We start from the raw sequence: 23,601 nt of genomic DNA on the forward strand, positions 1-23,601 counted from the left end.
CTACTACAAGAAGTATTAAGTGAGAATGAATGTCTATTTAATGTTTTATGTATTATATGCACCGGGATAGAAAAGAAAAAGAATCTATTACCAGATACTCAAATACCCTGGTTGTGCCTAGCAACAATGAAATCCACAGCCTTCGCTCCTAACGCATAAACAGCAACCTGCAGATGCGCCGCAAGAGGTAAAGGAATAACACTGGCATCCACGACTCTTAATCCCTCCACTCCGTTAACCCTCAATTCCCGATCAACAACCCTCCCCATAGAGCAACTCCCAGCAGGATGAAAAGAAGTGATCCCCACGCGCCTAACTCTATCGTCAATCTCCTCGTCCGTAGAAGTAGCCGTCAAGTGCTCGTAGCCCGGCGGCGGAACCTCGCATTCGATGATATGCTTCAGTGCGTCGGATCCCTGATACACCTTGAATGCCTTCCGGACCGCAGAGCGAATAGCCACACGGTCAAGCTCAGTGGCATAGTAATTCGGGTCGATGACCGGCGGAGCAAGAGGATCAGCTGAAGAGATAGTGATTTCACCTCTGGACGTGGGAGAAACACCTAACACGGTCGAGGAGATACACGACCCATCCATAGGCGTATCCATCCCGGCAAGAGCCGTACCAACTGGTATGTAAAAGTTGGTTGTCTCCGTGAAAACACAATGTGGATTCAGAAGAAGCTGGCTGGAGGGATTATTAAGATGTCCACCATCCTTCTCGATAGAACCCTTTACCAGACTCCTCTCCAGCCCCGAAAAGACCGTCCAATCGCTCGGCCACCCAAGTTTCATCACCGGATCCTTCATCAAGTCCTCGAAAGAACTATTCAGATCGGCCTTTTTCAATTGCCACACAATCGGCACCGAAACATGATCATGGAAATTTCTTCCCACATACGGCGACTCAACACTCTGACGAATACCGGCATTCCTCAACATCTCCCTCGGCCCGATCCCAGATAACAAAAGAATCTTCGGGCTATTATAAGCCCCCGCAGAAAGAATAACCTCCTTTTTGGCCGAGAACCTCGCTCCACCAACAAGTTCAACTCCAGTCGCAACCAAACTCCCATCCACATCTGTCACAACAATCCTCGCAACCTGCGACTTAGTAAGAACCTGAACCCCGTCCAGCGGAAAAGCACGATGCACATGTTGTCTGCGCCCCTGGTTCCAGGACTCAACTCTTTCCGATAATCCAACCGGAAAGCCCCCATTAACATCATCCACAAATCTAACGCCAGATTCCATCCACGCCTCTTTCACCGGCTCACTCAACGGATACCGTCTAAGCGAATGCGATTGTGTAGGTGTAGCAGTATAAAGCACAAATGGCTTGGCCGAAAGCCTCGAAACATCCTCCTCCGCACTCCTACTCGCCGTCTTCGGAAAATATGGTTGAAGTTGGTTATAGCTCCACCTTGCATCGCCAACTAACGTAGCCCAACGGTCGTAGTCGACTTTGGGGCCGCGGGTCCAAGTTCCATGGTTTATTGCTGTTGAGCCGCCCAGTGCTTTCCCCGCTGCTTGGTAGCAGGTCCTGTTTCCGAAGTGTGATTGTGGGACTGTGGATAGGTTCCAGTCTAGTTCTGTCTTATGAGCCTGTGGTGCTTTTAATGGTTCTGTTGTGTGGATGTGTCCGAAGCGGTCTTCGCCTGCTTCTAAGAGGAGGATTGAAGATGAGGGGAGTTTGGAGTGGAGTTTTGAGGCCACGACGGTTCCTGCTAGGCCGCCGCCTATTATTATGTAGTCATATGCGAAGGCCATCTTAGCGAATAATTTTGGAGGTGAGAGATCTCTTTCGAGAGCATTCTTCGAGGGGATTCAGCTATTTTTGTTTCTTTTTGTTGTGCTTAGGGGCCGGACTAGTTCGCTGACGAGGCTGTGTTAAAGTTACCTCAGATGTGCCACGTTTTTGGCAATGGCCCCATTGAATGTTGGTGATCCTGAAGGATGTACCGAAGCTTTGACCAATGGGATTGGTGTTCATCAGCCATGGTTGTGGAATTGGGGGATGAATTAGGGTAAAGCGATGATCATCGCGGCTCGGCGTACGGAGTATACCTAGATGGGTTGGATGAAGCACTTCCACTTTGGGCTGAAACCGTCCCAAATAGGAAATCCACCATCGAGAACCACGCGAGTCTTTCAAGCTTATATCAGCCCGTTAGTTATTACGTTATCCAAAGTTCCACGTTGTTGCCAAAATATAGACCTCAAGATCAAGATCAAGATCCAATGTAAACACTGTAAACATTGTTATCGCGATAAGAAAGCCTTGATAAGAGCCTCGATGATCTCCTTATCGCCATATGACGCAACCAATCTGACCGAACACCCCCACACAGCACTGAACAAACCTGCCTTCCCCTCTCCTCTCCCCAGTCCAGTAAAGAAAATGGCACCCCGTTGTTTCATTGTCCGCCACGGCGAAACAGAATGGTCTCTAAACGGCCGCCACACCGGCTCGACAGACCTCCCCCTCACAGCGAACGGCGAGAAACGCATAATTGCGACAGGCAAGGCGCTAGTGGGGAATGATCGATTAGTCGTGCCAAAGAACCTTGTCCATGTGTAAGTATCTCTTCCAAAACTAAATTGACAAAATTGAGAAAAAAGAGACATGGGCACGGAATTGGGACCAAATTCGAGTTGTGCTTATTCGCTGATTCAGATACGTCTCACCCCGCACCCGCGCCCAACGAACCCTCGAACTCCTCGAAATCGGCTGCCGCGAACGACTACCCTGGAACGAAAAGCGGAAGCCCGAAAGCCAAGAGCCGATTCGCACGGAGGCGAAGGTGGAGGTTACCGATGCAATTCAGGAGTGGGATTATGGTGATTATGAGGGTTTGACCAGTAAGCAGATTAGGTCTATCCGGGCAGAGAAGGGGGAGGGACCTTGGAATATCTGGACGGATGGATGTCCTGGTGGAGAGTAAGTTTGTGTTCTTGGAACTTTAATTTTTTTTTTTTTTTTTTTTTTTTTTTTTTTTTTCATTGTTGAGGCTTATCATCGCTATCTAGGTCACCTGAAGACGTGATGCATCGTCTTGATGCATTGATCGCCGATATCAGGGAGAAGTATCAGCGGCAATGCTTTGAGAACCCGGATTCGCCCAAGGGTGATGTTCTCGTTGTTGCGCACGGACATATTCTCCGTGCATTTGCAATGCGCTGGGTAGGCAAGCCGTTGACTGAGACATCTTTTATCCTCGAGGCTGGAAGTGTGGGAACTCTGAGGTATGTGGTTATGTCCTGTCGATGCGATTATTTTGCGTCAAAAAGAAGCAATGTCCTTTTTAGAGAGCGTTGGCTGATCATCATCATAGCTATGAGCACCACAACATCGAGGAGCCTGCAATCATGCTGGGTGGACAATTCGTGGTTGAATAGATGTTCTGACGAGCTCGGGATTTAAGGCTTAGGTCTCCGTCCGGAGCATAACTGTCGATATAGTTAGAACAGTCCAAGCATCCGTACAGAACTCAGAACCGAAGCAAACTCACATCCATATTCCTGCGTCGGCCGCATACCCATATCCATAGTCACCAATACCATGTCTTATCCAAAAACCCCAGTTCAAAAGTCACATTCAATAAATCCTCAATCCTCCTCACTATCCTCAACCTTTACCCCAACCTCATCCTTCACAGGTTTATCTGCATTCCCCTTAACACCCTCCTCCCCCAAAATCTTAGCCGAGCCCATAAACATAGCCCCAATATACCCACCGAGGAACCGCATATCCCCCGCCTGCACAGCCGTCATGCGCAACAGGTTCTCGGTATCAGCCAGATTGGCATTCAGCTGCCCGAGTTGCGAGTGCAGGTGTGCATATTGCCGGGTTTTCGCGGCGGACATAGAGGGTGTTGAGGAGCCGTAGCTGTTGTTTGTGGACTGGGTCATTGTGTTTGTTGTTTGAGAGAATCCTGTGCTTCCTGGGAGGATTGAGGAGCGGGGGTAATTTGTTTGGGAGTCGAGGCGGCGGTGGGATGATGGAGGTGGCATTTTGGGTTATTTTCTTGCCTTTTTCTTCAATTTGGTTTAGTTTGTGGGTTGGTTGTTTTTAAATATCGTCAATTGAAGTTGGAGAGACGGTTTGATAGTTGGAGATTGAAGTGTTATCGAGAAAAGCGGGATTTGTTTACATTCGCGACTGCACGTGACGTGTATACAATGACCCGCGAGTCCACTCCAACTACGATCATCAAGAAAGAATTATACAGTGATTTAAATGAAAGTAAGAAGATGAGATGATATCAAGTTATTTGAAGACAATGAAATAACGGAAGGGTCTATCAATTCGTGCGCTCCATGAAGGATACGATTCTGTTCAAGGGGCGATGCAAGGTCACCATCATTAATTCCCAGTCAAGCGCAAACCCAGCCAAAGCAGATCAAGACAACTCAACCGAATAAATCAAACCCCCGCTATTTTGCAGTACGCCAGGGACCAGACCACAGAAATCATACAAGGCCGCGATGCGTCAGACCGGCCCAATGACAAGCAAAAGGAAATATCAGGAAGGATGGAAATGCCGAAGCAGGATAAATGTAACACAGCACATAATAAATAAGGCGACGTATACGAGCCCGTACAATGGTGGTCCACAGAAAAAGGAAAGGCGCCGGATCACGTAGTGTACAGTCATGCAAGGAGAGGTGCGGCTGGTTGCGACTGGGTCGACTGGTCAAGAGGCCGAGGGCGCTATATCAACATGCTGTAAAGGAGAGAGAGAGGTAGGGAGATGAGGAGAAAGGTCGGTCCCAGTCTAGGCGCACGCAAGTCTCAACAAAAAAAAAAAAAAAAAAATGGAAAAAGACAATGCCGCAGGAGACAGGATGAGTATCAATGCAGAGCAAGGGAACAAGATCAAAGGACAGACAAAAAAGCACAAACCCATACCCCAACCACTCCGAAACAAGAAAACACAAAATAAGCGATAAAAACCCCTATGTCCCTCATGTATATGTAAAGAAGCGAACAGCAGAGTATTACCCGATAATTCATACCACGAAGGATTCAAATAGCAATATTCCCCGGTGGAAGGACACGCACGCAACGATGCAGAAAAAAGTCCAAACATGACAAGAGGTTTTTGAAAGCGGACAGGGAATGCGTCCCGGGTAGTGTGGTAGATGGAAAACATCGAGGAAATTCAGTCGTCATCAATTGCCCTGTTGCTCATGGAGAGTAAAACAGGAAGAGGGTCGTCAACCCATAATAGTTTCCGGGTTTCACCGAACGGGCGGCGCAGGTGCAACTCGTGGGTATGGATGATCACCCAGGCTAATCTGACTGCTGTGAGCAGACGCTTCGGAATCAATATTGGCACTGGCGCCACTATCACCACTCTCCGCGCTGGCGCTCGCACTTCCAGTCAGACTCTTGTTCTTGGGAGGGCCTTTAGCGGCATACGGGTTGCTCACCCCATAGTGTTGCTCAATTTGTTGTGGGCCAATCGGGCCTTGTCCTGACGGCATTCGAGGGACCGGTGTACGCATGTTTCCAGGCGGCGACGGATGGCCGTTGTGAAGAGGTCCACCAGGGGGTCCTAGACTCGGGTCATGGGCCGTCATCGGGCGTCCCATCCGGGGACCGGGTCCAGGGGGTCCAGGGGGGCCTCCGGGGAATGGCGCTGCGGGGGATTGACTGTTTCGCCGGCTCTGGGGGTAGGGACGGACGGGGAAATCGCCCATCTGACTGGCTGTCATGGAGTTGGCGCGCGAGTCAGCGGATAATTGGTTCCGTTCGACGGAGGCGTATCTGTTGGATGAGTAGCTCATCATGGGATGGTCCATGAGCGAGTCATGAAGACCGGGGATCTCTTGCATCACTCGGTCACTGGCACGCTTGCGGCCGAAGTATCGCCCAAAAGATGAGGAGGGACGGCCTTGGGGCATTGGGGGAGGACCACCTGCGAGTTCGGGGTTTTTGCGGAATTGCTGCATCTGATTCTGACTTGGGGTTTTGCGTCCTCGGCGTGATGTGAGACTCATCATATCAACACTGTCGGGGTCCACATGGGGAATACCCATGTTGTTCATCGGGTCGAAATAATCTTCATCCTCCTCGTCAAAAGCAGACGCAGGGGCCCTAGGGGGCGGTCGTCGTTGGCCAGGGCCAGGGCCAGGGCCTCGGCGCATACCCATCTCCTGCTCACGAATCTGTAATTCTCGCTGGCGCAGAGCCAATTCCCGTTCTCTTAAAGCCAGCTCAGACGATCCAGGGCCGTGGCCGCCGCTACCATTCTGAGGTAATCCAGGTTCGCCTTCATCACCGTAGTTCATAAGATGGCTGAACTCCTCGAGACCCTCGAGAGAAGGGTCTCGGGGCATGCCCCGGGACCCGGGAGGGGGCATCGGTCCACCTGGTGGGACCCGCATCATCCCCGGGGGTGGGCCTCGACGAGCCTGGGGAACCCCCATGCTCGAATTCGTTCGACTTGATCGCATCGCTCCATTCATTGGTGGTCGGTGTGGTGGAGGTGCGGATGACAATCGCGGAGGTGGCTGTCCCATGACCGATGCAGGGGGTGAATCATGACGAGGCCTGGACAGGTTAAGAACGTTTGCGTGGTGGAGCATGGCGTACATGGCCTCAATTCGCGGCAAAGGCATATTTGATTCCGTTGCCAATTTGATTGGGGAGCCCAGGAAATTCTCGACTTCCATGGGACGTCGAGCCTGGAAATCTTGGTACATAAGGCTCGGGGCATCGGCCGTGATCATTTTCTGGATGGTCTTCTCCCGGAAATCATCGGGGAATTGGCAGTCCAAAGACGAAGCCAGTTGCAAGAGTTCATCGATAATACCCGTCACCAATTGACGCACTCCGACCTTCTCTAGTAATTGGGTGGGGTTGGGGGTTTCGAACACGATGCTCGCGGGGTGGAAAGCGATCGGCCTATACATTCCAATGTTAGCATGCGCACAGGGGATCGCCGTTTTCGGTGCGAGAACACTCACCCAATCATCCGCTCGAACTGCTCCTGACGGATATTGGGGGAAACTTTACAGTCTACCTGCCCGGTATTCAGGGTCAGGGAGAGAGCTGCAGCCATGTCGTTCTGGATAGAGGCGGGAATGGCGGATTTTCTATTGGTCGCGCCCACGGAGATCTCGCTCGAGCTCAGGTGCTCAAACTCGGCGGACCCGGTTTGGGAAATCTCCACATTGGAAACCAACGAGAGGATGACATTGGTCGGGTACCGTTGCTCCAGGTGGGCTTCGATGCCAAGGGTATTTGTAGTGTTCACCAGGATACAGGTGTGCTGAGGGGTGACGACGGATTCGATGACTGAGGCCAGATCGTAGACATCTGGGAGTGCCTTCACGCAGAGGATGACATAGTCGTATACATTTTCACGCGAAGAGGCTTCTTCTGGGGTCCGGACCACTGGTAGCAAGTTAGTTTTTTAGTTCAATCGAAGACGAGGCAAGGTGTCGGAGAAGGCTTATCGTACCATGTCGGGGCTTGAATCGCTCGTTGCCGAATGCTTTTGATCTGTCGATGAGAGGTACCATGAGTCAACTGAATTCTCTGTTCCCGGAGCAAGTGGAAACGTACTTGAAAGAGACACCATATTGCGAGACGGCTTCGAAGCCTTGTTTCCACACCAGTGTCACATCGCAAGAGGTTGTAGCCTGGAGTCGCCAGGATAGAAATGCTGAGATCGCATTACCGCCAACTAAACAGTATCTCGTTAGACGACCCATGATGCGGTCGATGGGCATGGTTTGCTGGTTGCTTGCACGGAAGAAACTCACCCGACAGAATGCGCAATCGTGGAGGGGGAGCCATGGTCTGAATGTGGCAGGAAGTGATGGGCGGGAAGGACCCAAGTTGAGTCCGGCGCAAGGCCGAGCAGGTTTACCGCAGACAAGCCAGGGTGGGGATAAAAGGGAGCGAAAGGCGAGATATCGACAACTGCAGGGGGGGGTAAGGTGGTAAGGTAGGGAAAGGGGAGAGGTTCAAAGGGAGAAAAGAAAAACGAGAGATGGAAAAGGGAAGTTTCCAGTCAGGCAGTTCGAGATCAGCCTCAACTTTCTTTTTTCCTTTTTTTTTTTTTAGTCTTTGGGAGACTTGTTTTCGAACAATTGTACTTTCCGCTTTCCGCTTTCTCCCCTTGATTATAGCTGGGGCGATTTCAACGGCCGTGGATCCCCCACCTGAGGCCGGAAACGGAGAGATATTGTCGGACAATGCTGCTGGATGCAGCACTTTATTTGTTGACTCTATGCTGCGATTCTACTGCTAGTTTCCTAGTTTCCCGCACTATCACGGTTTCGTAGCCATCCACGCAATCAGTCCGCCTGGCGAGGTCGTACATGCATGAACCGATTGACCTGTTGACCCGTTTGTGTCTGCAGTTCTCAATACGAGTAACGTATCCAGTCAAAGGAAAAAGAAAATCCCAGATACATGAAAAGGAAGCACTATTGATTCTGATTCTGATTCAACCTGAAGCTTCGTCTATATTTAAACCTGTAGATTATTAATTTAGATACCAAATCCAAAAATCCTAAATTAAATTTTCCTTGTTCCACTAGCATTGATGGGCTCCACTTCGTACCAACGTCCGTTGATCTGCGCTCCATAATTCTGTGACAGAACACTCAGGAAAAAGGAATAAGAAGATAGAGTCAGCATCAACTAGACCATCGTTAATCACTTCCCTTTCTTAGTTATCTGAACCGAGTTGCCGTGCTCTACATATATCCACGTTCGGGTTGGGATGGACCCGACGCGTATGGCGGCCGCGTCCACCTCGTCACTACCCCCACAGGCCAACTCGGCCGGGCTCTAGAGAGGGCACATGTAGATTGGGCGCAAAAAAAACCAAAAAGGTACATCAATGAATCGTCAAATCAGGTGTGCAGGAATTGAGTTCAAATAATAAACTGCTCCCGTAAGGTTCTCGTGCTGCCAGCGTCGCATTGGACATACTCAAGCCACCAACGCGCTACATGGATCACAATCAGCTTTGCCGATAGTGGCGTTGACAGGGACCGGATATATGACTCCATGCCAAGTATCTGCAAATGCATCTGGGAGAAGGGAGTCCATAAATGAACAGATAAGAGGGGGGGTTCCCCCCACTTCGTTGGTATCCAGGCTTAACTCTGCACAGGTAATGCTAGCTTTCTCCTTGAATACGATCGATCGACTGCGATCTTCCTATGTACCAGTTCCATGATTTTCGTTGACCCGGCAGGCAAACTCACTACTACGAGAATCTCTCTTTTCTTTTGTATTTGATGCATGTGTCGGTATTTCTTTGATCCCAAAGCTTCCAGGGATGTAGCAGGGGGAGGCGGTGTTGACATGCCAGGATCGACGCGCGTGCCGAATGCTGTTTGCAGCTCAAGGGATGTTTCAGGGCCCAATCAAGCAGGGTCTAACATTACCCGGCGATTTTCAGGAATCTGATAATGGCCTGAATCAGTTAAATGCTCGATCGCAGCTATGTGTGCGATGTACTCCGTATCTGATCCAGGGCATCTACATATTGACCTTATCTAGTTGATTCTCTGTTGATGCAGATCATGACCCCGGATCACAAGTCACGTTCAAAGCTTCACCAGTGGACCCGTGTCAATACTCGCGTCGCGAACGCGGTGGATCCATCCGGTCCCCGGAAAGAGAGAAACACACGCGGCCATGCCGACCGGTGGCAGGGGAAACGCGTGAGCCACGTTTGCAGAAGTCCCCGGAAACGGACATTTGTTGTTAAGAATTCAAGTCATTTTGCATCCAGACTCCAGACTCCGCCACGATTGCTTGCTTGGCGTTCCGTCGATCGACGACCTCAGATGATTTTCAGGAGAACCACGCCACATACATCAGAATAGAACTAGAACTTGACTAGGGTGAGTCGATTAATCATCGATACTCCGTGCAGTACAATTCTTGTGCACCTTCACATTTAGACACCATTCTGTACGCGCTCGTTGCAACTATGGTTCGCACGTTTCAGAGTCGAGAATTTCGATGGGTCCAGACAACGGTCTCCAGCGCTCTCGATCGATCTTCCCGCTCAATAGAATCAATGACTACGCACAACCCGTGGAGGTACATAACGTACTACAGCATACAGTAACCTCCGTACATGGTTCCCAATCCATCAGGATAAATCGCAATTGCAATTCCTTAGCTCCATTTCATGTCTCACTAGTATCGGCTTTTGCAAATCACCAAATCCCACTTGAGTCAGTGGCGGCTGCCAATCGCGCCCGGAACCCAACTATCCGTAGTAGGATAACAAGGCTGACATGATCGGAACACACGGGAAGACCAGCATGACCACGAGCACGAGCAGCATAACCACGCCAAGAAGAAAAAGTCTCTCTATGGGTACTGAAAATGTGCCTAATAATGTCGGTACTGTTGATTCCCAAAAATGAATTCTCAATTGCCGCGAGACAAAACCACTCAGGTGTTTCCTTATCGACGCTAAAGCAAGACAAAGGACCCCGAGGCCCCTAAGTGGACACTTGGCGGTGGTGCGAGGTCCGAGACAGGGTTCTGGCACTTAGCTTCCGCCCGCTGCCTTGTTTTTCGACTTTTGCGTGTTTTTTTCCTTTCTTTTTCTTTCTTTCTTGGTCCAGAGAGTTCCAAGGTTGAGTACACCTGGCACTAAATAACCCTGCTTTGATGGCAATTCTAATCCATATCCCGAACCTTTTCGCTTATTCGGTACGGATTGGAGGTCATGGGTTAATTAACTATGGATCTCTTTATGTATAAATATAGCCGGACAACGCATCCGTGCGTTTGAGTATACCGTGCATTATTTTACATGCACAATTATATTATACGAAATAAGGGTAGCGAATAGACTTGAATTATCCAAAGGTTCTAAGGTATCTTCCCGGTAAGGGCTTTTTAAGTCCCGGCTTATAACTCCAGCTCCAAATCCACCTGGGCAGCTACCCACACTTCACCCAACCCGAAGTCCCCAAATCATAAAATGCCGTCATGATCGACCCGCATGCTTGTTCTATTGGATCCAATGGGTCGCGGGACGCAATCACAATCTCCCAGCTGTGCTCGGTCCTTGACGCCTGTCAGTGGCCCGGCATCTGCACCGCAACACGGGGAAAAGGGGCTCTTCGGATTGTCTGTCCAACGTATCATGCTGTTGCCTTGGACGGAGTATGGTGGCTAACGGATGGGGCCCTGTGGGACGTGAATGGAAGAGCGAGAGCGAGAATGGGTCTTTAAATGCCGAGATCGACGACGGAGAGATTAAATATGTAGATCTGGAGTTCATTTTACCTCCCGAGGTCCTCGTACTTTACTTTATAGAGCTACTACTGTACCTGTTACTAGATATATATACGCTAGCGGATGTGAACATTAACAGCATCAGCCCAATATCTAATCTTGCTAATGGAGAGCAGAACGGATCAAAATAGCCCTAACATACGGTAAACTGTCAAGATCTTTAAGGATTCCGGTTTTCTACACCTTTTACACGTGGCCACTCAATAGCAAGTCCCGAACATAAACAGATAAGTGTAACAAGCATATCGGGACTTTCAAGTAACTATCCCGGGTTTTTTTCTAGTGAGGTTACACCACAAATGACCTTAGGTAGTAGCACATGCTTTTATTTACAGACTTGACGATCAAGTTTGTTTCAAGAAGTCATACGATGGCTTCGGTGACTGGATAAGCAGTGAGCCTGGAGTAACAGTCGTGCATGTCGCATGCCATTCTTAGGACTTTGAATGGTATACGGACCATTTGGACGTTGAGCTTACAGAGATGGTCTCTATGATGGATCCCACTTCCATAGGCCGGCCCTACTTCAGTGGCGATTCGTATCTACAAAAGCTCATCAGGTCTTGAGCAGTACTGTTGCTTCCATCCATAGACCAGAAAAGAAGGCCAGCCTGACGTCACAATAGGTTTGAGATGGTGGTATAGTGATGCAGGAAGGGTTTCAGCAGCAAGCAGCTGCCCGAATTCAAGGTGCTCAAGCTCGGGGAGTTACTCAGTATAAGAGTCTGGTGACAATTCCACTGTACACATTCAGAAGTTTGCTTGTATGGTATTCGCGGTTTACATTGATCCACATCTAAGGGTTCACTCGGGGCCGAAAGATGATAGGCACCAATCAGGCGCCAGAGAAAAAAGAAGAGCTACAAGAAAATAAATCGCCAAGTCGCACCGTTGGACTTGGCAAGTATGCCAATCACTTAGGTACTATCTACATCTAAGGACTAGCAAGGGCATTAATAATGCTTCATCTCGGCTAGAGCAGGATACGAATACGAACATGTCCGGTCATATCTCTTCTCTTCATAATGCCGGACTGATGATAGAAGTGAAGGAGGCAACCGAGCTAAGCAGCTAATAATATTTATTTGCTTGTTTCGGGTTGACAGGATTGATGAATCAATGACCGGTTCAAAAGTGCAGCGAGCAGTAACAGCTCATCGGAAGGACGTGCGGGCCACAGGCTTGGGAGGGGCTATTGATTGATCGACTTCGCTTGCGATGTGGAGGGGTGGGGAAGGGGTTCAATTAACTCGTTCCTGGCGGATAGGTTCGTTTGTTGTTGATTAGTGTAATCTCTTGTGCAGGTTTCAGGATCGGGTTGGGGGCTGATTCCTGTGGTCTGATCCAAGTACTTGGTGAATTGGCGGTGTATTAACTTGACCAAATAATAGGTCTGATCCCTTCGATGGGGTGAGGTATTGATTCAATCTCGAAAGCCTTGTCAAATGGATCGGAATCGCAGACCCACTTAACTGGACCCAGGTGTAGCTTACATAGCTTTGAGAATTACTCGGTGTGTGTACCTGGAACACATCCCAACTTCAGAACTCTTACAAGGATACTATGGATGAGAACAGATCATATTTGCATTTTGATCAAACGGTTCCATTCTTATCTGGAAACAAAATGGGGATCTGCCAGGTAGCAACCCCACGAAGAAAAACCCACGACCGAGCTATTACGCCATAGTAAAACATTCAAATTTGGGTGAAACAGAACCACCCACACCATCCATGACGAATTTAAGCCATGTAGGTAGAGGAATCGACACCACCCTCGGGGTACTCACTGGTGAATGGTTAGCTGTGTTATGCGATATGACAATGTGGGAGGTACATACGGCAGAGCAACTTCGAATCGCTTCTCGATGTCCTTGAGGACCTTCTCGTCATCCTCGTTGCTGACGAAGGAGATGGACAGACCCTTGGTACCGAAACGACCAGCACGACCGACACGGTGGAGGTAGGAGTCGGCATCAGCAGGCAAATCGTAGTTGATGGCAAGGTTGATGCGCTCGATATCGATACCACGGCCAAACACGTCAGTGGCAACACAGATACGCTTGTTGAACTCCTTGAACTCTTTGTAGCGTTTGATACTAGAACAATCGGTCAGTAATGTCTACATGTCGACCTCAAGAGACAAGACTTACCGCTCCTCCTGGCTGACACCGGAGTGCACAGCGATACTGGGGAAGTTGCACTCGCGCAGCAGTTTGTCCAACTCGTTGGCACGGAGAGTGCTCTTCACGAAAATAATGACTTGGTTGAACTCCAGGTTGTCCAAGAGCTCGTTCAACTTGCGGTTCTTCTCTTGCTCGCTGAGCTTGATGTAGTACTGCTGAAGACCGTGCAGAGTAAGCTTGGTGTCATCGTCGACGTAGACCTCGAGAGGGTTGCGCATGAACTTCTTGCAAATCGGGCGAATCTCCTGAGAAAGGGTGGCACTGAACATCATGACCTGCTTGTCGGCCGGGGTGGCACGGAAGATCTCCTGAACATCACGACGCATGTCTTGAGAAATAAATTAGATGCAAATTCTTTTTTTCAATGGGGCTGTTCTTTACTTACCAATCTGGTCAAGCATCTTGTCACACTCATCAAGAACAAAGGCTTTGACGTTGCGCAGAGACAGCTTCTTGTCACGGACCAGGGCGTTCAGACGACCGGGGGTGGCGACGACAATGTTGGGGTGAGTGTCCTTGTTGGCGAGCATCTCGACATCCTTCTGGATGGGAGTACCACCGTAGAAAACGGCAGTCTTGACGTCGGGCAGGTACTTGGAGAAACGGGCGTATTCGTTCTTGATCTGGTAGGCGAGCTCACGAGTGTGGCACATCACAAGGATGGAGCACTCGCCAGCAACGGGCTCCAGCTGGTGAAGGGTGGTGAGAACGAAGACTGCGGTCTTACCGAGACCAGACTTGGCCTGGCAAAGAACATCGACGTTCAGGATGGCAGTCGGGATACAGACTTGCTGCACTGTAGGGAGGCGGAGCGGTGGTTAGACTTGGGTTCGACTCGGATGAAGAAGCAAAAACAAAAAACAGTTCGCGTCGCAAAGTCCGTCCATCCACCGAAATGAATACAAGGGGAAATATTGGATATTCCACCTCTTTTTGAGAATGCTCCCAAAGACCGAATATTAAAGTCGTCATAATAACAAGTAGTGACTTCAACCCAAAGCAAGACTTGCAGACGGCACGAGGGACACCTATCGTTGAGGCAACAGCAATCCAGATCGCATTGTATTCCACCGTGAGTGATTGGAATCACCTTTGCGAAGACAGAATAAAAAACTTCAGGTGGAAGTAAATGACGACCATAGATGTAACTGTTCGAGAACTCTGCAGCGCGAGGCTCAAGTAACCAATTGAAAGGACCCTTCGACCTTGGCTCTAACCAATTGTCCTCATGCCGCCTGCAAACTCAAGGATGACACAGCATCCGTAGGTATCGATGAAAATTTCGCGAAGATGGACGGACGTTGCGGTTTGCAATATAATTGGAGGAAGGCATGTGGGATAAACGAGTTAGACTAACCCTCCGAAGGATGTTCGAAACCACAATCGGTGATGGCACGCAAGAGTTCACTCTTGAGCAGAAAGTCGCGGAAACCAGTCGAGTGAATTCCGACGTAGCTGCCCTTCTTGTCGGGACGACCGCCGGAGACGGTCAGATCACCCTTCTTGTCCTCATCACCATTGGTATCAGCGGGCGCGGCAGTGGTGGCCGGCGCAGTCGTAGTCTGAAGCTCCTCGTCGGAGTAATCGATCAAGTCCTCCTCGTGCGACATTTTGGAGAATTGGGTGAGATGGAAAAGTCGGTAGATGTGAGAGTTGGTTGAAGCGCGAGCTTTCTGTTAAGCTCAAAGAAAGTGAAGGGACAAAGGGGAGTGGGGCAAAGAGATCAAAGATTACGGAAGATGAGAGAAAACAAAGAATTCGACGGGTCTGCCTCGGGTTCAAAGGGGGGCAGGATGGGGTTGACGTCGAGGTGAATGAGGAGGAATGGGGGAGATGCGGCTGCGAGGGATTAGAGTCAGCCATTGGAAGTGAATTTAGTCACGTGACTACCACGGTGCCGCATCGGGACTAGTGCTGGTGCCCTGATTTTGGTCTCGACGGCCAACACATTGCGAATTCACTACCCCAGTCACAACCACGATCTCAAAGAGATGGCCAGACTTAAGGCCCCGAAGGAGGCCAAAAATTCTAAGAGCCATTTAAAGGCTCGCATGGAATACTTACATCGGGTTTCACTGTATCTTCAAGCTAGTGCGACAACAAAGAACATTTCCACTCCAAAAACCACCAATGATACGGACTTGCCAGACAACCCTACTGTCAATGAAACAGAGAACCTGGCGGGCGATCTAGATCAGCCTCAAACAAAGGCTTCCCTACTCAATCTTTCGAGGGTCTGTGTTTCTCAGATGCGTGGCGTCTCATTAAAAACACAGACGCGGCTCCCGGTACCTGTTAAGAGATCTTTTTGCAAGCGGTGTGACAGCCTTTTGATCCCTGGAGTGAGCTGCATACACGAGACTCAAAATCCTAGCAGGGGTGGGAAAAAAGCTTGGGCGGAGCTGCTGGTGGTCCGATGCTTCACCTGCGGGACAGAGAAGCGATTTCCCCAGACGGACAGGCGCAGCGAGAAGCTTGTGACGCGTCAGAAGGAGAAGCAAACACAACAACTTGCTGCAGCATGAATTGAATTCATGGAACAATGCACATTTCCAAGGTTCTAATCGATTCCTTATCGATAAGCGTGCGCCCGCCCATCATGCAAGCCATTGTGGTGTGACCTGAGGCGATCAATCTAGTATCACATGCTGTGACAACCGCCAGAATCATGCGACCTCAGGGTCAATTAGGTCGGTCACTCAGTCGAAGCTCCTTGCAGCCCCTGCGCAGCCAACCGATTGAGACCCCCTTCCATGGTTCTATTAGGAGAGAGGACGCTTTATATTCTATAAGGCGCTTACTCTCGGCATTGGTGTCGATCACCGATAACCAACTCCGCGGCCCAGTTCACGTCATGTTTGGCACGGAGCCACCCGGGCAATTTTCAGCGCTGGACTGGGCCTTTGGTCAATGGATCGAGCAATTGCTCTACAGCTACGAGTCTTGTCCACCTACGCAGGATAAGCCAATGCGAAATCGCGATCATCTTGGGTTTGGCAATGGCCCAGCAAAGCATCGAAGCTGAACCGATGTACGAACATGCAGAGAGGGGGAATCGAAACCACAAGATCAACATAGCAAAATACATGAAAACAGAGCAAATACAAATGAAATGTTTATCTGCGCCAATCAAATCAAGCGAATCATAAAAAATCTTCCATCATCAAAGGTCGTCGGAATTGGGAAACGAAAGCGGAGAGATCGTGGAATAAAACAGCGTAGTAGAATAAAACAAAAAACCTCTGCGCCGTCCATATACTGCAAATCTCGATTAAGCCGCAGGCTCGAGAAGTCACCGGGACCGAAAGTGCCGCGAGGCATATAAGCAGTTCTTTCAACCAACTGTCGATTATTGAATGTGTCAGACAAACAAGAAAGGAAGGTAAAACACGAGGCGTCGCCTCCAAAAAAGCCAAAGGGTGTCCGCGAGGACTGAAGTCGTATATATTCTGTTTTGGGGTTGTCTGTTTTGGGAGAAGTCCAAGAGATTCAGGGACTGGGTGATATAACACGGTTGTCAGAGATGCGTCTTTTCGCATTCTGTTAACGGGGAGTAGAGGGGGACTGTAAGTGCGGCGGATTGGAGATCATGATTCGGAGGAATTCTGTCCTTGCGGAAGAGAAGTGGTGGTAGGTTGTTGGAACAAAGGTGGGGTCGGTACATCAGCGGCGGCGACGGGACTGCTCCATACGACGATCTATGCCCTCAATTCGACCACGAAAGGATTTTACAATATCCCGAATGTGGCCGATTTTAGCCAGCTCGTTCTCCAACTCGTCCGCAGACGCCATCATCGAGCGCGTACGGGCCATCTCCGCTTCCACATCATGAATGGTTTTCAATGCGCCGCTGCGACTGCGTTTAACGGAATCTGTAATTTGTTGCGAGAGCTGTATCTTGAATTAGCAAAGAGGACCCTGGAAAAGAGGAGGGGAAAAAGACGCTGGTAGCCCCTGTTCAAATGTACTCCTTAAGGCTAATCGAAACACTCACATAATCGATCTGGCCGCTGATGCGACGCTCCAAGGAGCCCAGCTGGTGTGACAGCGCGTGGAGACTATCGGGATCCAGCAATAAGCGGCCCTGGCTGCTGGCGGCACTGGTTGCGCGCGAACTAGAGTTACTGACTCTCCCCGCGCCGCGACCTCTGGAGGCGCCATTGCCGGCATGGCTGTTCTGGAGGGCAATCTGTTGCTGCTGTCGGAGGATCTGGATCTCGGAGGAGGTGAGGCCAAGCGAGGTGTCGGGGATCGAGGCTGAGACGGACATTTGGTCCCGGCAGAGACATGCTCCGACGGCGACGGACAGTCTACGAAGCGCCGATCAAACTCGAGGTGAGACCGAGCGGCCCGCAGGTCATGGTGGACAGGACAGGGGATGCGTCTGGGCGACTCTCGGGGAGCTATGAGGAGAAAGGGAGGCGGAGAAGAAGAGGTGTGGGAGCCGCTTGAATTCGGCGGCAACTGGCGCGGCTCGAAAACTTCCGTTACACCAAAACAGGAGTTTCCAGGGTGGGGAGAGAAGTGGAGGATTATATATGTTTGGATGGTGTGGAAGTTTCTTTTTATTTTGCCTTTTCTTTTGGAGACCTCGAGATATATATTTCAAATGTTCCAGGTTATGGTGGGAGCACAGGCTTTTTTTCCCGGAAAATATGATACCTCGGACGGGATCCAGAAGAAAAGAGAAGGAGGGGAAAAAGGTTCTTTTTTTTTTTAGGATTGATTTTTGGCTTTGGTGAAGATTGATTGGGCAACGGTCCTTGATACATGGGTCTTCAGGGCTGTATACTAGGGGCAAGGTACATGGCCATAGAGAATGACATCAAGGTTATAGACCTAAGATATGGTCATAGTTTCCAACGCAGATGAAGTTCAGTGGAGAGATTCTTGTTTCGGGCGTGATATATTATAGTTCCTATATAGACCACCGAGTACCTAGGGTACCCGTTGGCTGCGCCTCTGATCGGGGAGAAGACGGGGAGAGAGGCTAGCCTTGTTAAAATTCAAAGTGCGTAGTGTATGTGGATTTACAATAGAAGAATAGAGGAGTATACGGTCCCATCTCCAGGGCTGTCATATCGCTATCGCTATGGATCCATCCCGAACCATGGAAAGCTCTCCGCCCACTCCGCCTTAGCTTCCAAACCGCTTTTTCACCCAACGTCAGTCCCTTTCACGCCTTACTCTACCTCACCCCGCGCAACCCAATTTTCCAACCCAATCCAATCAAAGATCGTCCTCCCACGCTGCCTAAATCGTGAGGCTGAATTCAACTTTGTCCCCCAAAAAGTTGATGATATTACCACTTGATTGGCACAGACGCTACCACCGAAGAGGCTTGCAGCTACCTCAGACGCGAGCCCCATCCCCCCACGCAGAAGCCATAGCGCATACCGCCTCAGCTTGTGAGCTTCGCCCATTGATTGCTCCGATCCCCAAGGGCGTCCTGCATACGGTCTCGACCTGACAGCCCGACTTGACGCGACTGTGACGAGCTTGTGAAGCGGCGCTGACGCTTTGGTCACGATTTGCTGCAGGCTAAGCCCGCTACTCAGTCATTGGGTTTACCCGTGATCTCTCGTGCCATACAAACCCCGGAATCCCGTATTCTCACCGCAATCTGGACTACTGGTGAGGCTCTGGGTCTGAGCTGACGACGCTAATTACTTCTGATTGGTGTCTTCTGCCGACGAGTGAGGCATTGCGACCTACAATCTTCTTGGGCTTCTAGGGTCTCGCCCTGGTAATAAACTTGCGACGAATCAATACCACTACACCTATAAAAACATTTCAGTATGGCCAAGGACAAGGAGCGGTCCGTAAATCCGGCGGCGGCGCACAGGAAACAAGAAAAGCAGAAAAGTCTGAAGAAGGGAAAGGCTGAGCAGCTTGCGCGACGCAATGAAAAACTTGCACGCCGCAACCCAGATCGCATTCAGCGACAGATTGAGGAATTGAAATCGGTCGAGCAAACGGGAGGACAATTGCGACCACGGGACAAAGAAGTGCTTGAGGCATTGGAAAAGGATTTACGGGCGGTCCTGAAGGCCCGTGAGGCGCTCGGCGATAAGGCACCTAAGTTCCACCCTGCGCGTGGAGGGGACTATGGACATGATGGGCGAGACGCTGTGCTGGGGAAGCGGAGGCGAGATGAATTTGCCCCGCCTGCAGACAGTGATTCTAGCGAGACAGATGAGGATGTGCGCCGGATACCCATGCCCCGGGATACGCCCCCGCCAATCCCACGGCAGCCGCGGAAACGGGGCGAGGCTAATAGGGAACCAGAACGGCGTGGGCCCCATGCGCTTCCATCTAGACCACCAGCTCCTGAGGCAAAGAAAGTCTATGAGGCACAGCCTGAGATTCGGGATCTACGACAGGAGGCTGTCAATAAGTTCATTCCTGCTGCGGTACGGATGAAACAAGAATCGATCAGAGGCCAAGGGAAATTGCTTGAGCCGGAGGAAATGGACAAGCTCGAGAAGGCTGGGTATTCAGCTGGCACACAGCAACCTACTACTGAGGAGCAACTATCATTGGAAGAGGAAGAACGAAGGTTTAATAATGAACTAAAGACAGTTCAGATTGAGGAGGTTGAGGATGAAGATGCATAGACCCAAAGGTCTCCAGGATCATTGAGGTCGAATGGAACACGAATGATTCCGAAGGCATATACCCAAGATGTACTATAAATGACCATAAACCCAGTTCAAAATTGAAATTAAAAAATTGGCAATTTAGATGTCAAATGTATTAGAGCTGCCAAGGTTCATTAACAAAATGTTAGTATTCAACAACCCCGGGTCCAAGCGTATTCAAGGTGAAGACTGGAGATTGCTCGATATGCAATATATACACCAAATCAAATAGACAATAACAAATTAACCAGTACCATATTAAATGCAGAAAAGACGCGAAAGGATAATTCAAGGACGAAACGAAAAACTTGAAATAGACACGAGTCACCATTGTACGACCGATGCAACCAAATAAATGTACAAAAACTCCTCTCCAGAGAAATTAGGAAACGGGCATCAAATCATAACAAAAGAAAAACCAGTCCGGTCAGGAATCCTCGAGGAGGCCCACGTAACTAAGACGAAAGGGCAAAACAAAATTCAGATCATATCAAATCAGAACTCCAAGGCTTGCATGGTAGGCAAGCTCCCGAACCGCATCAAAGCCAACCTGGCTTATCAAACTCCGGAACAGAAATGAGAATAAGAAAGCAAAAAGCAAAAACAAAGAGGTATGCGCAAGAAGCGAAATGTAGTCAAACGATGGACGATAGTCAAAATCACAGGGACGGTCTATCAGGTGGAAATCCATCCGTATCCAACGCCTTTGCACCGGGAGAAAACCACTCCAGAATGGGTGCGAAAATGGAAATGAGAAAAATGAAATGAAAAAGTAACCGAGATGGATATGAATGGGTGAAATGGGAGGGAAATAAAGGCATCTACCGCAGGTTGCGGATGATCTTCTTTCCACGCGCCAAGAAGGGACTAGGCATCTCGTCACGCTCCGGGTCCCAGGTGGCAGGGGGGTCACGCGAGGAAGATTGCAAGGACATGGTAGTAGCGCGCGAATCGCTAGCGCATCGCTTGACTTCGTCCATGGGACGACCACCAGCGCGAGCCTGGGCAAGTTCAACTAGGGTACGACCACCCATGTTGCGTTGCATGACAGCCTTGAACATTTCGTCGCCACCACTGGGCTTGGTGGGGCTTTGCTTGGTGCTGTTCTTGCGGGTAGGAGAGCCAGCATCAGCGGCAAGGTTGGCAGACGAAGGAATCTTGGACAGGCGACGGTGAGGCGACTTTGAGCGGGAGCGGCTGTCACTCAGGTTGCGGCTTTCAGACACCGAAGAGGAGGGTCCACCTGACATTTGGGGGAGACGAGAGCCATTGGATGGGAAGAGGGGTGGTTGAGTGCTAAGCTTTTGCATGAGAGCCGCAGTATTTTGGCGCAAGAGAGGTCGCGGAGCGGCCTTGAATGGGTCTGGCTTCACCTTGGGTCGGGTGGGAGATGGGAGGTCGGGTGTGTCGTCTTCATCGTCGGAGTAGGCCAGTGTAGGTTCCCACTTGGCCTTGTTACGCTCGGCCTCAGCGAAAATGTTACGACCGGTGCCAGTGCCGGATGTACGACGAGGAGACAGGGAGAGTGAGGCAATGGAGATAGGGGAGGGCTCGGCCATTTGAACATCCTGGGGGGAGTCCACGACAGTCTTCGAGCGGCAGAAGGGGGTGCGAGCTTCCTTCTTTGGCTTCTTGCGACCATTGGAAGTTGGTGACTCAGGCATGGCTTGGGTAATATCGGCGGAAGAAGGCGCATCGCTATCATCGGTGCTGTGACCTGAAGAGCGAGAGCCCCGGCCGCTGGTACGAGACGAAGATGATTGAGAAGAGTTTGATCCCTGTGTGCTTGTGCGGAAGAGTTCGCGAGGGTTGCTGTTTCTCTTGGTCTTCTCTTTCTCCAACTCTACGGCAACACGACTCTGGACCTCAGTCTCAAATCGTTTGCGAAGCTGGCTAAGTTCCATCTGAACTTGTTTGTCAATCTCCAACCGAGCCCTAACCTCCCACTCGCGCCGAAGGGTGCTCTCAATATCTGCCTTGATTTGCTGCTTCTCCTTTTCCATCTTGGAAATGTTTTGCTCCATCTCGCGGACCCGCTGAACGGCTACGTCCTCACGTCGGCGAAGGGTGCGGCCAAGGTCAACCACCTCCTTCTCCTTGCGCATCAGACGAATAATGGGAAGATTAATCAGCGCAGCAGTGTCTGGCCGGTGGTCAGGGTTAACACGCAGGCAACTTCCAATGACATTCTTCAGTTCGGGAGAGTAGAAGTCGGGGAGAGGAGCGAATTTGCCCTCGCGGATTTTCTGGACCAGTTGGATATGGGTGCGGGCGTTGAAAGGGGGCTCTTTGGCGCACAGCTCATACATGATACATCCGACAGCCCAGATATCGGAACGAAGGGTGTATTTCTCCGCGGCGCAAATTTCAGGTGACATGTAGAAAGGTGTGCCGACATAAGTGGAAGCAAAATCGTGGGACTGCAATTGCTTAGACAGACCAAAGTCACCAAGCTTTACGCTGTTGTCACTGCCAAGGAAGATATTTTCGGGTTTGAGGTCGCGGTGCAAGATGGTGACTGATCCTTGCTTGCCCTTGAGTCCAGTAGGCTTGGGGGGAGGGCCAAGAATATTTGAACCAACTTCGGCAGGGTCGGAACCATAGTGGCAGCGGAACAGAGCCGTAACCAGTTGGGACAGGCATCGCCAGACAAAATCCTCCTCTGCATACTTGTTGGCCTTCTTGAGGTTCTTGATAACCATGCTCAAGTCTCCACCACCGCAGTATTCCATGTAAAGATAAAGATCCTGGCTAGCCTTGAGGTGTTCGCGGTGGTAGTAGGCAACGATGTTGGGGTGTCGGAGGGAGCTTAGGATGTTGAACTCGGCCGTGAGCTGTTCGCGCTCCTTCGCAGACATTTTGATGTAGTTGATCTCCTTGCGGCATAGGATCTAGGACTGTTAGGGATGTCACACACCACCATGCAAAGGCCACTTACGAATCCATCCGATTTCCGCTTGACCTTGCGAATGATGCCGAAGGAGCCACAACCTAGCGAGACCATCAAGATCCAGTTCTTGGAGAAAGCAGGATAGTATAGGGCACATGGGAAAACCTACCAATCTTCTCCAGGATCTCATACTTATCCGCCTCAGCCAAAGCAATTGCCATGGCTATAGATTGCGAGACAACGTGAACAAAACAATGGAACAGAAAGAAACGAGACGGATGTTCAAGAAGAATACACGCTGAGCATAAGCACTAAGATATTCAGGTGTCCCTGTTTTGTTAGTAAAATGGATTGAAGAAGTGGAGGGAAAAGTTGTCTGCAATATGGGGTTTAGAGGTCGGAGATCCTTTGATGTTTGGTTGATCCGTGTTGCTCAGCAACCAACAAACTATGACACGCTTGCCCCACTTCGGTAAGCGGTCAACGTAACGTTCATTTAGCCCCAGTGACGCCAATAAGTAGGGATAGCGTCACCATTAACATCATAGGTTTTGCATAAATGGCCATTCAGGATATTTACGATAGTTTCT

At 50.1% G+C, this 23,601-nt stretch overlaps 8 protein-coding genes across 8 annotated transcripts; 2 read left to right on the forward strand and 6 right to left on the reverse strand.

Annotated features, from left to right (window-relative positions):
• Nucleotides 1-98: 98 nt before the first annotated feature.
• N7484_001118 (GMC family oxidoreductase) lies at nt 99-1,769 on the reverse strand (the record flags this gene model as incomplete). The annotated part of the gene is made up of 1 exon (XM_057111538.1): nt 99-1,769. The coding sequence occupies one exon, from the start codon at nt 1,767-1,769 to the stop codon at nt 99-101; it is 1,671 nt and encodes a 556-aa protein (XP_056976275.1).
• Nucleotides 1,770-2,400: 631 nt separating this feature from the next.
• Nucleotides 2,401-3,398, forward strand: N7484_001119 (uncharacterized protein; the record flags this gene model as incomplete). The annotated part of the gene is made up of 4 exons (XM_057111539.1): nt 2,401-2,576; nt 2,677-2,940; nt 3,030-3,245; nt 3,335-3,398. 4 exons carry the CDS (start codon nt 2,401-2,403, stop codon nt 3,396-3,398), a joined length of 720 nt encoding a protein of 239 aa, XP_056976276.1.
• Nucleotides 3,399-3,608: 210 nt separating this feature from the next.
• On the reverse strand, nt 3,609-4,013 carry N7484_001120 (DASH complex subunit HSK3 family protein; the record flags this gene model as incomplete). The annotated part of the gene is made up of 1 exon (XM_057111540.1): nt 3,609-4,013. One exon carries the CDS (start codon nt 4,011-4,013, stop codon nt 3,609-3,611), a length of 405 nt encoding a protein of 134 aa, XP_056976277.1.
• A 1,230-nt stretch (nt 4,014-5,243) lies between these two features.
• On the reverse strand, nt 5,244-7,809 carry N7484_001121 (ketopantoate reductase family protein; the record flags this gene model as incomplete). The annotated part of the gene is made up of 5 exons (XM_057111541.1): nt 5,244-6,912; nt 6,975-7,404; nt 7,472-7,512; nt 7,576-7,696; nt 7,776-7,809. 5 exons carry the CDS (start codon nt 7,807-7,809, stop codon nt 5,244-5,246), a joined length of 2,295 nt encoding a protein of 764 aa, XP_056976278.1.
• Nucleotides 7,810-13,037: 5,228 nt separating this feature from the next.
• Nucleotides 13,038-15,090, reverse strand: N7484_001122 (ATP-dependent RNA helicase SUB2; the record flags this gene model as incomplete). The annotated part of the gene is made up of 5 exons (XM_057111542.1): nt 13,038-13,083; nt 13,136-13,393; nt 13,448-13,808; nt 13,866-14,276; nt 14,838-15,090. The coding sequence occupies 5 exons, from the start codon at nt 15,088-15,090 to the stop codon at nt 13,038-13,040; spliced, it is 1,329 nt and encodes a 442-aa protein (XP_056976279.1).
• Nucleotides 15,091-17,143: 2,053 nt separating this feature from the next.
• Nucleotides 17,144-17,750, reverse strand: N7484_001123 (uncharacterized protein; the record flags this gene model as incomplete). Its single annotated transcript, XM_057111543.1, has 2 exons — nt 17,144-17,371; nt 17,475-17,750. The coding sequence occupies 2 exons, from the start codon at nt 17,748-17,750 to the stop codon at nt 17,144-17,146; spliced, it is 504 nt and encodes a 167-aa protein (XP_056976280.1).
• A 1,528-nt stretch (nt 17,751-19,278) lies between these two features.
• On the forward strand, nt 19,279-20,097 carry N7484_001124 (WW domain binding protein 11; the record flags this gene model as incomplete). The annotated part of the gene is made up of 1 exon (XM_057111544.1): nt 19,279-20,097. The coding sequence occupies one exon, from the start codon at nt 19,279-19,281 to the stop codon at nt 20,095-20,097; it is 819 nt and encodes a 272-aa protein (XP_056976281.1).
• Nucleotides 20,098-20,942: 845 nt separating this feature from the next.
• Nucleotides 20,943-23,232, reverse strand: nimA (serine/threonine protein kinase nimA; the record flags this gene model as incomplete). Its single annotated transcript, XM_057111545.1, has 3 exons — nt 20,943-23,012; nt 23,060-23,112; nt 23,181-23,232. 3 exons carry the CDS (start codon nt 23,230-23,232, stop codon nt 20,943-20,945), a joined length of 2,175 nt encoding a protein of 724 aa, XP_056976282.1.
• Between the last annotated feature and the right edge of the window lie 369 nt (nt 23,233-23,601).

The sequence above is a fragment of the Penicillium longicatenatum genome, assembly GCF_028827895.1.
Source record: "Penicillium longicatenatum strain IBT 33135 chromosome Unknown contig_1_segment0_segment0, whole genome shotgun sequence".
In the NCBI taxonomy this organism is placed as follows: domain Eukaryota; kingdom Fungi; phylum Ascomycota; class Eurotiomycetes; order Eurotiales; family Aspergillaceae; genus Penicillium; species Penicillium longicatenatum.